The sequence below is a fragment of the Syngnathus leptorhynchus genome, chromosome 6, assembly GCF_054491065.1.
Source record: "Syngnathus leptorhynchus isolate UIUO chromosome 6, UIUO_Slep, whole genome shotgun sequence".
Taxonomy (NCBI): Eukaryota; Metazoa; Chordata; class Actinopteri; order Syngnathiformes; family Syngnathidae; genus Syngnathus; species Syngnathus leptorhynchus.
In genome coordinates this window covers 3,373,209-3,387,928 of record NC_141200.1, presented here as the reverse complement: position 1 = coordinate 3,387,928, position 14,720 = coordinate 3,373,209, and the positions used below count along the sequence as shown (strand labels likewise).

At 42.6% G+C, this 14,720-nt stretch overlaps 1 protein-coding gene across 1 annotated transcript; it reads left to right on the top strand.

Moving 5' to 3' along the window:
- The first annotated feature begins 211 nt into the window (after positions 1 to 211).
- Positions 212 to 14,629, top strand: hsd17b12a (hydroxysteroid (17-beta) dehydrogenase 12a). Its single transcript, XM_085913349.1, has 11 exons — positions 212 to 704; positions 10,300 to 10,346; positions 10,531 to 10,606; positions 10,912 to 11,019; positions 11,566 to 11,630; positions 11,714 to 11,758; positions 12,045 to 12,079; positions 12,773 to 12,854; positions 12,937 to 13,002; positions 13,414 to 13,563; positions 13,648 to 14,629. The coding sequence occupies exons 1-11, from the start codon at positions 527 to 529 to the stop codon at positions 13,786 to 13,788; spliced, it is 993 nt and encodes a 330-aa protein (XP_085769475.1). The 5' UTR covers positions 212 to 526; the 3' UTR covers positions 13,789 to 14,629.
- Positions 14,630 to 14,720: the final 91 nt, after the last annotated feature.

The window sequence follows — 14,720 nt, the reverse complement described above, 5'->3', positions numbered from 1 at the left end:
TGAAATAACCAAGTGAATGACTCACGTCCGAGTCGTCATGCTGTGACGTCACGACCGACTTGTCTCGCGGCTAATCGGTGCTCCCCCCCATAATGCCGTGGCTTGCATTTCCGACCAATGAGATGCACCTTTCATTCATAAAGTGGCGTGGGCACTCCGGCTGGGTTTCATAATGCACCCTGATACCGACAAACCTGTTCGGCCCCGACAGCCAATGGCAACACTTTCCAGATTCCCTTGGATCCGCTTCCTTCACAGAGCAGAAGCCAATGGGAGATGAGGAGGGGCTTGAAAGGCGTTGCGTGTGGCCAATAGAAGCCGAGGTAGGCGGGGCGTGGTCAAATCCGGCTCGGCAAGTGTTGAGGGGGGGAGGAAGTGAAGGAGCGTGATGCTACAACCTCCTTATAAAGCCTCTCTCACGTCCTGCCGTGGAAATTAGAAATTAGAGCCTTACAATTGAGATCTCTTTCACTCGGTTACTTTGCACGCATACTTTTTTGGGGACTCGAACACCACCGACGCTGCCATGACGTGGACAGACGCTGGGGACATGCTCCGTAGGGCCGAGACGCCTCTCTTCTGGGTCGGCGCCTTCACGGTGGCCTCGCTGCTTCTGTGGCTCCTCTACCGGCTCTTGTCCGGCTTTAGGCTGTGGGTGCTGGGCAACGGGCAGCTGATCTCCCCCCGGCTGGGCAAGTGGGCAGGTGAGTGCCCCCCCTCTTACTTCTTCCTTACTTCACCTCCACATACTTAAAAGTGAAGCCAGGTGTGCTCAAACTTCACTTTTTTTGGCGCATTATATTTTTTTTTTTTGGGGGGGGGGAAGCTTTTTTTTGTAAGCTCAATCAAGGTTGTTGCGGTGGTTGCATAACTGGCGCAGGTAAGCAGTTGATTGCATGACAAGATGACGGCCATGAGGTTCAATTGAGTGTGACTGGGTTTTCACCTACATTTTGGTTTCCCCACTTTTTTTTTTTTTTTTTTTTGGTGTTCAGCTATGGCGCACTTTTGATCCATATTAACTCCTCACAAGCCACATGGTCCTATTTTTTTTTTTGAATAGGTGACCTATATTTAGATTCCTTAAAATATATATATTGTCCATGTTTCGGAATAGGATGAACCTTAAATGGAAATATTTACGTGTTTGGTTTTTATTATTATTATTTTTTTTTTTGCAAGGGTAGACTCGTTGGAATCTCCCCTGCCAGGGTTTGACCCACTTCTGCATGGACGAAAAAATACTGCGCAGTGTGCCAGTAACACCCAACCGCCCCCCCCCCCCCCTCCATTTATCGTGACGAAATCCTAATGTAATGTGCTAAAAAACAAAATCGATTGATGAATGGTGCCTTTAGGGATGACTAATGCGCATTTTTACTGCCCCCCCCCCCCCCCCCTCCTCCTCTCCCCTCCCCTTCCATGTCACTGATTTTGCGCACACACGTACCCGGTGCCCATCGATGAGTCATGCACTCGTTCACCGCTTAGTCATCCTTTTGACCATATAGCAATAGTCGCCACACACCCTTTGCACCCGTCTTTTTTGTCGCATTGAGAAATCCAACTGCACTTGAACGCATTCCCATCATTGATTTATGAAATCATACCTTCAACAAATTAGATTCTTTCCCAGTCATGTATTGTTATAAAGGTATACGTGAAAGTGATTGACGCGTGGACTCGTGTCATTTTTAATAGTTCTGCGATTGACGAATAAGTTAAAAATGAATTTGGTCTGAAGTTGGTGCACTTTTACAATGTGAACAGTTAAAGGTGCGCTACCTATTATTATTATTATTTTTTAAATCAACTAAGTGGACTACAAGTGTCCATCATATGTAGTTTCACTGGATGGAAATCAAATTGCAATGTGAACCCCGAAAATATCAGCTTCAGAGTAACCATTCAGATTGCATTGTACTGACTTTCTTGAATGACTTTCAACCACCATCCAGTTTCAGATCACTTGTGATGGACCCATAAGAGGAACAAAGTTCACTTTTCTTTTTTTAAAGAAACCTACCACGTTTACATCAAACCAACACAATAACTGATTTAGTTCAGTTTGCTTTCACGTCACAAATGTGACCAGGCTATTGTCTTTCTGATCCTGTTTGTGCTGATATTGCACATCTTTGCGACTATTTCCAGAGGTGATCTCCATTCTGTTTCACCCCAGTTGTCATCTAAATTGGTTTTAATTCGGATAGTGAATCAGATGCGGTTTCAAACCAATGTCCAGTATGGAGGCAAAAATCCCCACCCCTCCCACACATTGTCATTCAAACCGAGATCCAGTTCTCTTGCTGGTCCCTTCAGCTGGATGCTGCCACTTGAGATTCCCCCCCCCCCCCTTTTCTGTATATAGTAATGTGGAAAAAATGCTGACTATGCATTCTTGAACTGCAAGTGGGAAACCCCATAAAAAATTGGAGTCTTGTACATCAGCGTTCGTCATGGTCTTCTTCTATTTTTTTATTTTTTTTGTGTGTGAGAATGTCGACCCCTTTCAAACACCACTCCCAGAAACCGGCTCATTGTCGCATGGCGAGTCCGGCTGGCCGTTGCAGGCGACCGTTGCGGCCTAGACGGGAAGTGCGCTTGAAAGAAAGCTTACTGGCTGCAACCAGTGCTCTCGCCCGGGCTGGTCGGACCAGATGCGCGAGTCGGGCCTGTTGATTTGGCGACTGGTGTGATTTGTCCCTGTGTTCTGTTGTCCTAAACATAAAGAGCACCCTTATCTTCAGTGGAAAAAGTCCACAGTAGGACTTTTTTAAGCTTGAATAGTTTAGATTTTTCTCATATTTGCATGTGGAATGAGCCCATTCTCAGAATTTAGTTTCTCAGGCTAAGCCAAGGGCTGTCCAAAGTATAATTGCAGATTTTAAGAATGCCTGTTAAAGCACGGTAATTATGATTTCAATAGAATGATTGAAATTTTTGTCATGGTTGGATTTGAAAGGGACAACACTTTAGTGAGGTAAAATGTCAAAATGCAGGTTTGAATCATTTCTTAAAATGCTAAATGTCACTTTAAGTACTCAATCACAGGGCTTGTAGGAATACTCGACACACACACACATAGTAGTGATTGGTTTTAGACGGTACGACAAAAATGCCGATTTGTATGTCCTTTCAACTGCTGAACCTTGGTTTTATTTTTTTTAAATCCAAGTTTATAAGAAACGGCGAGCTTCTATGTTTGACACCGACTTGTGTTTTGCAACGTGTTGCACAACGGTGGCCGCTAATGACACCAAATACAAATCTGGGTGGGAATGTGGCTGTGAAACTGCATTCCCACCTTGGAGCTCTTCACATTCTCCTTGAAGTTCTCCATGCAATTTGTTACTCAACAGCGTCACAGGCTGAATTACAAAGACATTCGAAACAACGTGTTCTTAAACCGGTACAAAGTGTGACGTCAAACGTGGGAGCTTCTTGAAGTTTACAACGCAGGCGGCGGCGGCGTGTGCTGGTCTAACTGGTTTTTCCAGCACGTGCTCAGTCCGTTAGGCTTAAGTTTGATAGCTAGGGGAAGTTAACTGAAATCACTGGGAATCTTTGGGCAATATTTACAATTAAAATGGTGGCCTTGCTGAATTAGCTAGTGAAGCGCCTTCTCAACCAGTAGTATGTCAACCACTAGGGGGCGATCGCATGGATAAGGCTTCATTATGCCGCCACAAAACATGCACCATACTAGCGTAGCGATACTAGCATCACCTATCCTTCGATATTTGCGGAAAAGCATGAGCACATATAAGAAATATTATCTTAAAAAGAGTCCTGAAGCTGTTTGTCACTTCCAGTAGGAAAAAAAAGGGTTACACATTATGTATTGTAAACAAGCACAACACTTTGAACGTGTGCTAGCTTAAAGCTAACACACAATGCAAGAATATAATGAATCATGTCTGCAAAAAAAACAGCACAGCTATATATGAGGAAGACAATATAAATATCTTCTCTTTTGGCAAAAAAAAACAAGTTTAAAAAAATAGTCACAAATGCTGTCGCAATTTAACAGGAAAAACACAATTCCAATTTTGTGCGACTTTTGTTCCATGTATTTGCCGCGAAATAAAACTTTGTCTTTTGAAAAAAAAAAGTACATTTAAAAAATATTACTGCTCTTCATAGAAAAATGTGTCACTGCAGAATTAGTGAGTCTATAAAAAAAATGTTTTAGAGGTACCAGTTGTATTGGCTTTTGGTTGTGCTTTTTGACAATATCAAGTTTTTCTTCTTGACGGGGAAAACACCTCAACGCAAAAAGAGATTCGTAGTTTTTATTGCATGATGCCATTGTGATTCACTCCACTCAGCTTCTCTGCAATGAGCAGAAGGGATTTTCCCTGGTCTTCCCCTTTACGCAGAGCAAGTGCCTCCTAGTGGCAGGATTGAGCTAGTGCAGCCAATGTGAGTCAAGGCGGCTTCCCTCATTCACTTTCTTATGGGCGCGCACACTAACAGCTTCACTGCATCCGTGCAAAAGATGATTCATCTTCAAAAAATCATTGATTTGAAAAATATTGTCAAAAAATATTTCTTTAGTACCCAGTATTATATAAAGCCAGTGTGTGTTCTACTGCATATGTGTGTTAAATTCCATAACAGGCAACTTTATTAAGAAAACGGTGGTATTACATAAGAGGCATGTAGCCAACCTCCATTCATGTACTTGAAGGCAAATGTGCATTTATATGTGAATGATGTGTGTGTGTGTGTGTGTGTGTGTGTGTGTTTGGGGGGGAGGGTATGGATATCTTAATCTCTGTGAATGTGCTTCCCCCAACTGTTGTGTGTGTGTGTGCACATTTTGTGTAGATGTGTGTGGGCGGAGAGCGAGAACACCGCCGTTCATGTGCTGCACACGCTCAGCGACACGTGCCGCAGCCGGAGATGCTGGGAAAAAAAAAAAAAAAAAAGCTTATGCTGTAGCTTCCCTTTCAAGATCCTCAGCAACACGCGCAGAGCAGGATGGAGAGGCCGTTGAGTCGTTCAGCTTCGGGATCTTCTCATTCATTTTTCTCGTTTGGTCCGCATTGTCCGATAAAATGAATTGGGAATGATGTCAAAGTGGTCACATGGCAAGAAAAGAAGCGGTTAGTCTTGACTGTGGTGTTTTTTTTTGGAAATGTTTCCCAGTAGTATGTTGTGATTGATCTTTATTAAAAAAAATATAGTATATCACTTTTCGACTTGATTATAATTGGAGGATTTGGACAATTTGAAGTTGGAAATCACTGGTGTCAAATGAAAGGCCCGGGGGCCAGATCTGGCCCACTACATCATTTTATGTGGCCCGCAAAAGCAAAATCATATGTGTCAACTATTGCAGCACTTTTGTTATAATCCTACTTTCAAAATAAATTAGAATTTTTTTTTTTGCTTCCACCCTGTAACAAAAATTTCACACCCCTGTTCTAAATTGTGACTGGATTATTTAAAATAGTTGTCTATTTTAGTAGATTGGTTGTTGCTTAATCCAGTTGTGATCACCTTACGTTTAACGAGCTCAATCGACTTTCCACAAATACGCGATCTTTACTTTTGACGTCATTTACGAGCCAAACAGGTGTCTAATTAATCATCTTTTGGCTCCACCAGTCCATATGTAATGGAAATTCCGTCGTGCCTGACTCTGGAAGTTTCTGACGATTGTGCAATGGTTTGACGTAGAGCATTTCCTCACAAAGACTTTGTAGGAATTTGAACGTCATGCGTAACTGGTGTGGAACTCGCGCTGAGGTTTCTGGCAAATTCCTGAAGCAATTCAAAGATTTTGAAAGGATTTTTTTTGACAATTGAATTCAGAAATAGTCTTTCCTAGATTGTGGTTTTAATGGAGAAATTCTATATATTTTTCCTCCACTATTGAAAAATGTTGGTCAATGCAAAATCTGTCTTTGGTTACCATGACGACCGGGCATTGCGGTGAAGCCAGGGTCACTCTGTGGTGAGTTAGTAACTTTTCCCACCCATCTCGCTGGCTAATTGAACCTTTCTTAAGTTGAATTTCACATTCCCGCTAGTTGTAAACAATCACTTTTGAAACGTCAATCCGTACGCGTTCTTATTTTAGCACCTTTGCATCCAAAACGAGAACGTACGTATCAATGGTACACTTTCCATCTTTTGTGTTGGAAAATTTCCTCAAAAATCACCTCAATTAGTTGGACAAAAAAAAATATTGTCTATTTTTTTTTTTAAACAACGGTGCCCCCCCCCCACCATTTTCTTTCCTCCTTTTTTTTTTTTTTCTAAAAGCTATTTCTTGCTCCCCGTCCAAATATAGATGCTGGGATCAGTCTCGGGTTGGCTCTGAAGTACAAGTCCTCAAGCCTCCCTCCTCCCCCATCAAGTTTTATTTTTGTCGACTTTTCTATTACCCATGTGACTTTCTCCCTTGCTATTTAAAGAAATCTACACGTCTGCGTGTGTGTGTGTGTGTGCGCGTGTGTTTCCATCTTGTGCTGCATCCCTCCCTTCTCCCTTTGCTGAGTGTAACGTAGGAGTCCTCTCCTCGTTGATAGGCGAATTTGGGGTGCGACAGATTACATAACAAGAGCAGGGCATACGAGGACCGCAGTCTCTCCTCACTGAGAATCTTAATTGAACATTTGCTGGATGCTTATTTTTACTACTGTCCCTTTAAGATAGTGATATATGGATCCGGATGATTTTATTTTGATGAAATCAAATGTGTATGAATTGTATAATGTATATAAATCTTTTCCCAGTCGATTAAAAAAAAAAAAAAAAATGTCTTTATGGCATCTGTCGATTTTTCACTCAGTGGGCCTGCAAAATATCTCATGATGAATGAGGGTTCACTTTATTAGGGAAAAAAAAGGCTCTATGATGCCTCACTGAGTAAAATATCTGCAGCTTTATTTTAATTTCTCCCGTTCCCAATCATGATTCCAAGTGTGTGTGTGTTTATGTGTGTGCGTGCGGTGTTTCCCAGCATGCAGCTTGGATGCTGCAGCCCCGGTTGTCGTGGCGATGATGCTGACGGTGACGCGGGTGATCTTGTTTGGTATTCAGGTGCATGCGGCAGGCAAGCATGCAAGGCGATGGATGGATTGGGGGGGATGGATGGAGAGGGGGGGGGGATGAAGGTAGAGGGCGGGCGGGGGGTTTAGCTCCCAGACGAGGCAGTCGCTGCTATTTTTACTCCTCCTGCTGCTTTTTTTAGAGCCGCGCCGTAGCGAGCAGGCAGCGGCCGCTCCTCAGCCCAGGGAGGGAGGATGGAAAGGGGGGGGGCAAAAGGCTGGGGGATGTCAATACCTCTGGATGTGACGCGTAGCGCTGAGGCGGCGTCGGCGGTGCAAAAGCGCCCCCGTCAGGCTTCTCGCGACGCTTGGGAACAGAACCGATGCCAACGGGAGAACTCGGCTGCAAAAAAATCGAATGAGATGTTAATTCAATATAGATGTTGTTGTTGTTGTTGTTATGGACTGTTTCTAATCATTTGATCACCCGCAAGGTAGTCAACCTCTCCGCTATTCAACGAGGTATAAATGATGAAAGGGGAAAATTTGACAATATCAAAAAAAAAAAAAAAATACTTTGCTGTATCGTATTTGATCTGATAAGATTGTGCAGGTGCATCTAATGTCGCGTCGATAAGAATAAATGGGAATGCTTTCATGCATCTCTTTTCAATTAAAACAATGAGAAATGTCTGCACACTGAATAAAGGAGCTTGCCCCCCCCCCCACCCCCTTCCATTGTATCAGAGCTCACTTCCACACACACACACACACACACACACACACACACACGCACACACACACGCACACTAAAGGCGATACACGCGCATGCACACATGCAACTGTTCTTGAGAGAATGATGTTATTATATAATAGGTGGGAGGAGTGTTGTCATTCATAAGTACAACACGAGGATATGGAGATGTGCGTGAAAGAAGAAGAAAAGGAGGAGGAGGCATGTATTTCTCAGAGGGAGGGGTGAGGGCTTGCTAAAGGGTGCTATCATACCAAGAGCATCCTCAAAGAAGGCTGATTGTTTATTTGTGTTCATGTAAATTGATATTGACGTTAGATTGGAAGTTGCTAGGTTGTCTTTTAAGCATTCAAGTGTAAAACTAAAGATGAATTAAACTATCAGCCTTTGTCGGCTTTGGAAGTCATGTTTGTGAAAGTATCATTTGCGGATTATGTTGGTTGCATAGCAAATATGTATTTTGGCCATTCTGCTGTTCCTGCGTGACTTTAAGCCGCTTAATGATACCCTGATTTGGAATTTACAATAGAAATGGCAAGGGACCCAACATAGAACCTTGTGGAACGCCATGCGATCACTCAGTGATTTTATTCAAAAAAAAAAAAAAGTCTTGCTAGCCAAATAGGATTTGGGGTGTTGCCAGAAATATGTCACTTTGATATGATCAATTACGTACTCGTTATTTATGGACATTTAAACTGCTCACCAAGTGTTGCATTACTTGTCTCTTAGCAGCTCATTATTCAACCGGTCAATTAGAAAGTCGCCAAAAGTGACATCAGTCAATTAGTCAGTCAACCGCTGATCACCTGGAATGTCTGACATGCACTCGATGGAATTTGGTGGTGTCCCGCAGGAGTCGGGTCCATATACCTTTTTTTTTTTTTTTTTTTTTTTAATAAATTATTTGCGAATGTCTTTATGTAATATCCATTCCTTTGAAATATTTACAATTTGCACTTACTAGATCTAACATTTAAAGTTTTTGTTCAATTCAGTACCCGCAACATCGGGTACACGTTGCCTAACATATCACAATATTAAAAATTGTTCAATGATAATTAGTGATTGGGTTGCGAGTTTAAATTTTTTTTTGTATTGGATGAAAGTCGTGCTGTCACGATTGAATATTTTGAAAATCGATCATTACACCAATCAATTGAATAGATTTTTGTTGTTTGTGACATCTGTGGAAGGAAAGTGATCATTTTATTCCTCCTCCCCCTGTGGCGTGCATTGGTATGATCCGCTTCCATTGAGGCTTTTGTGTCGGCGTGTTTCATTCTTAACACCGAGGAGGAAGATGGGGGGGGGGTTTAAAAATAAATTCTGCTTGCCTTTTTCACTTTTTGACTTTGTGCTACTCTCGTTCGCCTTCCTCTTCTCCCTCCCTCCCTCCCTCCCTCCCTCCCTCCCTCCCTCCCTCCCTCCCTCCCTCCCTCCCTCCCTCCCTCCCTCCCTCCCTCCCTCCCTCCCTCCTTCCTTCCTTCCTTCCTTCCTTCCTTGCTTCCCTTCATTCCTCCGTTTCTCCTTCACACGCTCCTTCTCCTGCTTCGCTCCACTTCTATTTTTAGACGCCCCCAGGATCCCTCCGCATCCCGCCAGCCCCTCATCTTCTTCCTCCTCCTCCTCTTCCTCCTTCGTTTGTCATCGCTCCCTCCCTCTCGTCTCCTCGCCCGTTGCTAGAGAATGTCCTCTGTGCCTCCATTAATCTTTCATCAACCGATCATAGATGCGTTGAGCACACCATCGTGGCCATCGGCTTTATTTCCCAATGTTTTGTTTCGAATAATCATCAAATTCATCAACTTGAGCCTCGACAGACACACTCGCCGTCCGCTAGCTTTTAAGCAATGTATATCAAACTGCGGAACGCCGACCACTAGCAGTCCCGGAGAAAACCCCAAGTTGAGGGGCGGAGCTACGAGGTTGCCAAAGAACAAATTCACAATTGATCTTTTAGAATCCGTTTTTAAGTCAAGAATGCCTTACTGTTGCAATTTTTGTCGTTATAGGAATGGCTTCACCTCATTTGTGTGAAAGCGATACTATATATTTTTTTTTTTTTTCAAATTTTCTATACCGTGCAGGTATGTTGGATGACAGAAACCTTCGCTCAGGTTTTGTTGACTCAACAGTTGACTCAACAATTGTATTGTATTGTATGCCATGATCCCGCTAAGCCGCTCTCGTCCACCTGTGATGACAATGTGCGTCTTATCTACAAACATCACCATTGTGTCACAGGGAATCTCAGTCACTTTTGGAGCTTAGCAGGTGCGCCCTCGCCTTGACAAGAGGTCCAACTTTAAGTCGAGGTGTGGCCATGAATGAGGTTCACGCTTTTGTTTGTGATGCAGTTAAGTGGCATGGGCGGCCATGTTGCTAACATCATGGCAACCTGCAGGGTTATGCAGAGTTCAGCTGTTTAAGAAACAAAAAAAGTTTTTCTTTCCTCCTGAGTACTGCTCATTGTTTGTGATGTCTATTAATCAATCTACTACTAAAACCGCTGACAGCCTTGTCTTCTTTGCTTTTTAGTTGTGACGGGAGCCACCGATGGAATCGGAAAATCCTATGCGGAGGAAGTGAGTCTCTTGAGTTTGTTTTCCCCTTTTTCACCAAAAGAAATGTGAAATATTTATTTTTTTCATCTTTATTCTGTAGTGATTAAAAATGGATTTAGTTGACACAGTGAGAAAAAAAAAAAAGTCAACATGATGTTTTGAGATTTTTTATGCGAGCCTGTAAGCTGACGTGTTTTCCTTCCAGCTTGCTCGTCGAGGGTTCGCCGTGGTGTTGATCAGCCGCTCCCAACACAAACTGGATGACGTGGCCAGGTCACTTGGTAAGTGCGTGACTTTGACTAACATGGTATCTGATCCAACTGTCATATTGTCATTCATTTGTTTTGTTTTTTGGGTGTTTCTTCAATTATTGTTTTATACTTTCATCAACTGCTTTTTAAAGAGTGCTTGGCCATACAGTCTGCTTTGTTGGTATGCAGCGCCCTCTGCTGTTTAACTATGACACTGCAGTATGATTTTCATAAGGATCCTTAATGCCCGGGATTCAATTTGTGTTTTGACTTTTAAATGGTTGAAATAGATACAGAAAAAGCAAATGTTTCCATGTTTTTTTTTTTTGCCACAGAGGACCGGTTTGGAGCGGAGACAAAGACCATTGCGGCGGATTTTGGCAAAACCAACATTTACCTGACTATCGAGGCAGGACTGTCAGGCCTGGAGATTGGTGTTCTTGGTAAACAACTTTGATATTTACTTTCATTGCTTTTAGGAGACAATGTTTGTTTTAATTTTAGACCCGTGTTGGCTTTGTCGTGACTCTACTGAAGGCTCATTGTATGTTTGTTTCGTTGACACACACACACACACACACACACACACACACACACACACACACACACACGCACAAGTCTCGGGTAGACTGAGTCACTCTATTACTCAAGCAAAAAAAAACTCCGAAACAAAATGTAGAGTCAGGTCATGTACACAAATACAATCCATCTTGTTAAATTTGACGTGTATGTGTTACATTTCTGTATATGACTCACTTAAAAAAATGTGCCAGACTCAATTGTGCATGTACTTTGTGTGACAAGAACATTTAAAGAACTCTTTGTCCTTGTTTTAAATCCAGTTGCACTACTGGTTATAAGGCGTGGCGGACTGAATAGTTTCTCTCCTTTGCTTCTACTGCCCCCTTCTGGATGCTTTTAGTATGACATGCACTTGTAGAGCTTTTCTTGAATGCAAATTGAAACATTTATCTGTGTGTGTTTAACAGTCAATAATGTTGGCGTGTCCTATTCGTACCCTGAATACTACCTCCGTATTCCGGATCTCGACAATGTGAGTTTTCTTCGACATGTTATTTTGTCGTTGTTGCTGTAGTGAAGCATTTATTTAAATATCGTGGGTAATGTGCATTTCAGTTCATCACCAACATGATCAACGTCAACATGACTTCAGTGTGCCAGGTACTCATGATTCATTTGAGCCAACAGGCTCCATGTAAATGCCATTGTGTTGCTCTTCTGTTGCTGCTGCTCCTCCTTCTTCTTCTTTGGTGGTACCTGCAGTGTCTCTCGTTCCCAGAGCAACGGTGGACTACACCAACGCCGTCTGCAACCGCCACCCACCCACGCATCTCTCCCTCCTTTCCCACACACTCTAACTTGCTTCTTGTCCCCCCCCCCAATTCTTTAACCCTGTCAGGTTGTTTCTATTTATTTGACATGCTAACTTGTGTCTGTCGTTCAACAGATGACCCGCCTGGTGCTGCCCAGAATGGTTAACAGGTGAGATTCCTCTTTTTGTTTTCTCCCATTTACTCTTTTTTTTTTTTCTTTTCTTAGTAATGCTCGTTCATGTCAGATTGTCCTCAGGAGTTTAAGGCATAAAGTATCAGCGAGTCTTTCCCCGCCATGGCATCTTCCTCTTTCTCTCCTTCCCTTTGTTCACAAATGCTGACAAGCTTTCAATTCACACAAAGTGCTCTCCCCGCCCCGATTGGCCTGGCACACAGCCACGTGACCGGTGTCAACCAATGGCGTCGCAGGCACATTTTGCAGCCGTGTGAGGCCCGAGCATGTCTCTTTCGCTCTCTCTTTCCTCTAGCTCTCTTTAGACTACATCACTGCAGCAACAGACTGCCATGGCAACGTACACTGCCAGTGTGTGTGTGTGCACGTGCGTGTGTGTGTTTGAGAAGGCAGACGAAGGGTTCCCTGGGAAATTGTTGATGCGATTTGATCCAAAAATAGATGCATAGAATAGGTTCAAACACTTGAAACTGCGTTTTAAAAAAAAAAAAACAAATATATATTTTTAATTATTTTTATTATAGACGTAAGCAGGAGTTAGCTGAATGTGAGATGTTTAAAGTTTGTTCGCGTGCCCTTTATCTTCTGTCTGGTTTTCTCAGAGTGCACACTGCTGTACCATTTGAATTTGTTTGGTTCTCAGTATAAATCCTCTTTTTGCTGTTTCAGATCCAAAGGAGTCATTCTCAACATCTCCTCAGCCAGTGGCATGTACCCCGTCCCTCTGCTCACTATCTACTCTGCCACAAAGGTTTGCGTGCTGTCCTCATTGCACTCATTTCAAGCTAAAGTTATGTAAAATTTCCCATCAAAATCTGTGTTTTCAACTTTAGGCTTTTGTGGACTTCTTCTCCCGTGGCCTCCAGGAGGAGTACAGGCGTCAGGGCATCATCATCCAGGTGAGGTTTTGAGAGCAAGTTATTAAAATGAAATCTTCCAAAACAAAAAAGGAATCTGGATTAATTCAGTGTGAATACTTAAAATAGTGCTTGATTTTTTTATTTTTTTATTTTTATTTTTTATTTGACTTGTCAAGGAATATCCTGTCAAACTTTCTGTGAACCTTCTGATTTTATTGCACCCGTACTTAGCGTTCTTGTGACACCTGGCGATCATATACAGTACTGCACTTTGACCTCTGCAAGCCCCATCTGAACACATCTCGAGCGCTTTTAGCACGACACATTGAGCCACGTCGGTGGACAATTTCTTTTTAAAAGGGAATCTTTCATACTTAACATAAAAGCTGTCAAGTATTGCAACTTTTTGCCGGCATGTGCTGACTTCCTCGTGTTCCTGTCCGCCTGCAGAGCGTGTTGCCTTTCTTTGTGGCTACCAAGATGACCCGCATCAGAAAGCCCACCTTGGACAAGCCCACCCCGGAGCGTTACGTAGCCGCCGAGCTCAACACCGTGGGCCTGCAGAGTCAGACCAACGGATACTTTCCACACGCCGTCATGGTAAGACACCCGTGCGGCAACAATCCGAAAATATGAATCAGAATCTGAACTGTGATTCCCATTGTGCTGTGTCTGCTCAACCAGGGCTGGGTGACCACCAAGATAGTTCCCATCGACATCGTCATCTTCTTGGGAGCACGCATGAACCGTCTCCAGCGCACGGGATACCTGCACAGGAGGAAATTGCGCGAGCAGAAGAACGGAACCGGCTTGAAGACGGACTGAGACCAACAATGTGACCCCAACGCAGTGTTTGACAAGTGTGCGTGTGTAAGTGCTCCCTTCTGGGGGTCCTGTCAGAGAACTCGGGTGTGTGAGTTTGTGTGTTACTGAAGAACCTCCACAAAAAAAAAGACCTGCCATGTTACTTGAGATTAGAAGAAAAAAAGAATTAAACTGTGGTTTGTTAAACCCTGCTGTTGTAAGCAGTGGAAAATGGTGGTGGGCTTTTTTTATATGATATATATATATATATATATAATGTAAAATTATTTATTTTATATCTATAAGACCACACGTACACAACCTGTTGCTTTAAGAGTGAGTTTCCAAGCTGCGTTTCTCATAACAAGCCGATGAAACTGTCCGTTAAGTGTTGACACTATTTATTATGACGACGGCATGTGCTGGATTGTTGTAGCAAACCAAGGTATCACTGTATTTTTTTTGTTTTGTTTGTTTGTCTGTCTGTCTTTGTTTGTTTGTTTGTTTGTTTGTTTGTTTGACGAGCTACACAGAAGTGCCTTTCTATGGTCGTTGATATTTGAATTGTATGGAAATAACACATTTTGCTCTTATTTTCTATACACGTATCCCATTTGGGTGTGCCTCAGCAATGGACCAAAATATTCACAGATTAAACCTTAACTTCACATTTTTCAGCAGGGATAGTCTAATTTAGGTGTATGCAATGTTCTTATGAGTGCCTTTGGGTTGATAGCAATCTTTTTAAAATGCTTCAAATTTTCCACTTTATAATATGCAGTGTTTACTTCTGATTGTAGCTTTTTTGCTACTGTTTGTTAATAAAAGTACACGTTTGACAGTTGGTGTTTTTCTTTCACATTTGCCAAACGTTTTCTGTATGTTGATTTAAAAAAAAAAAGAAAAAAAAAAGATACTGTTTAAATACAAGGACACAAAAATAGTTAAGCATG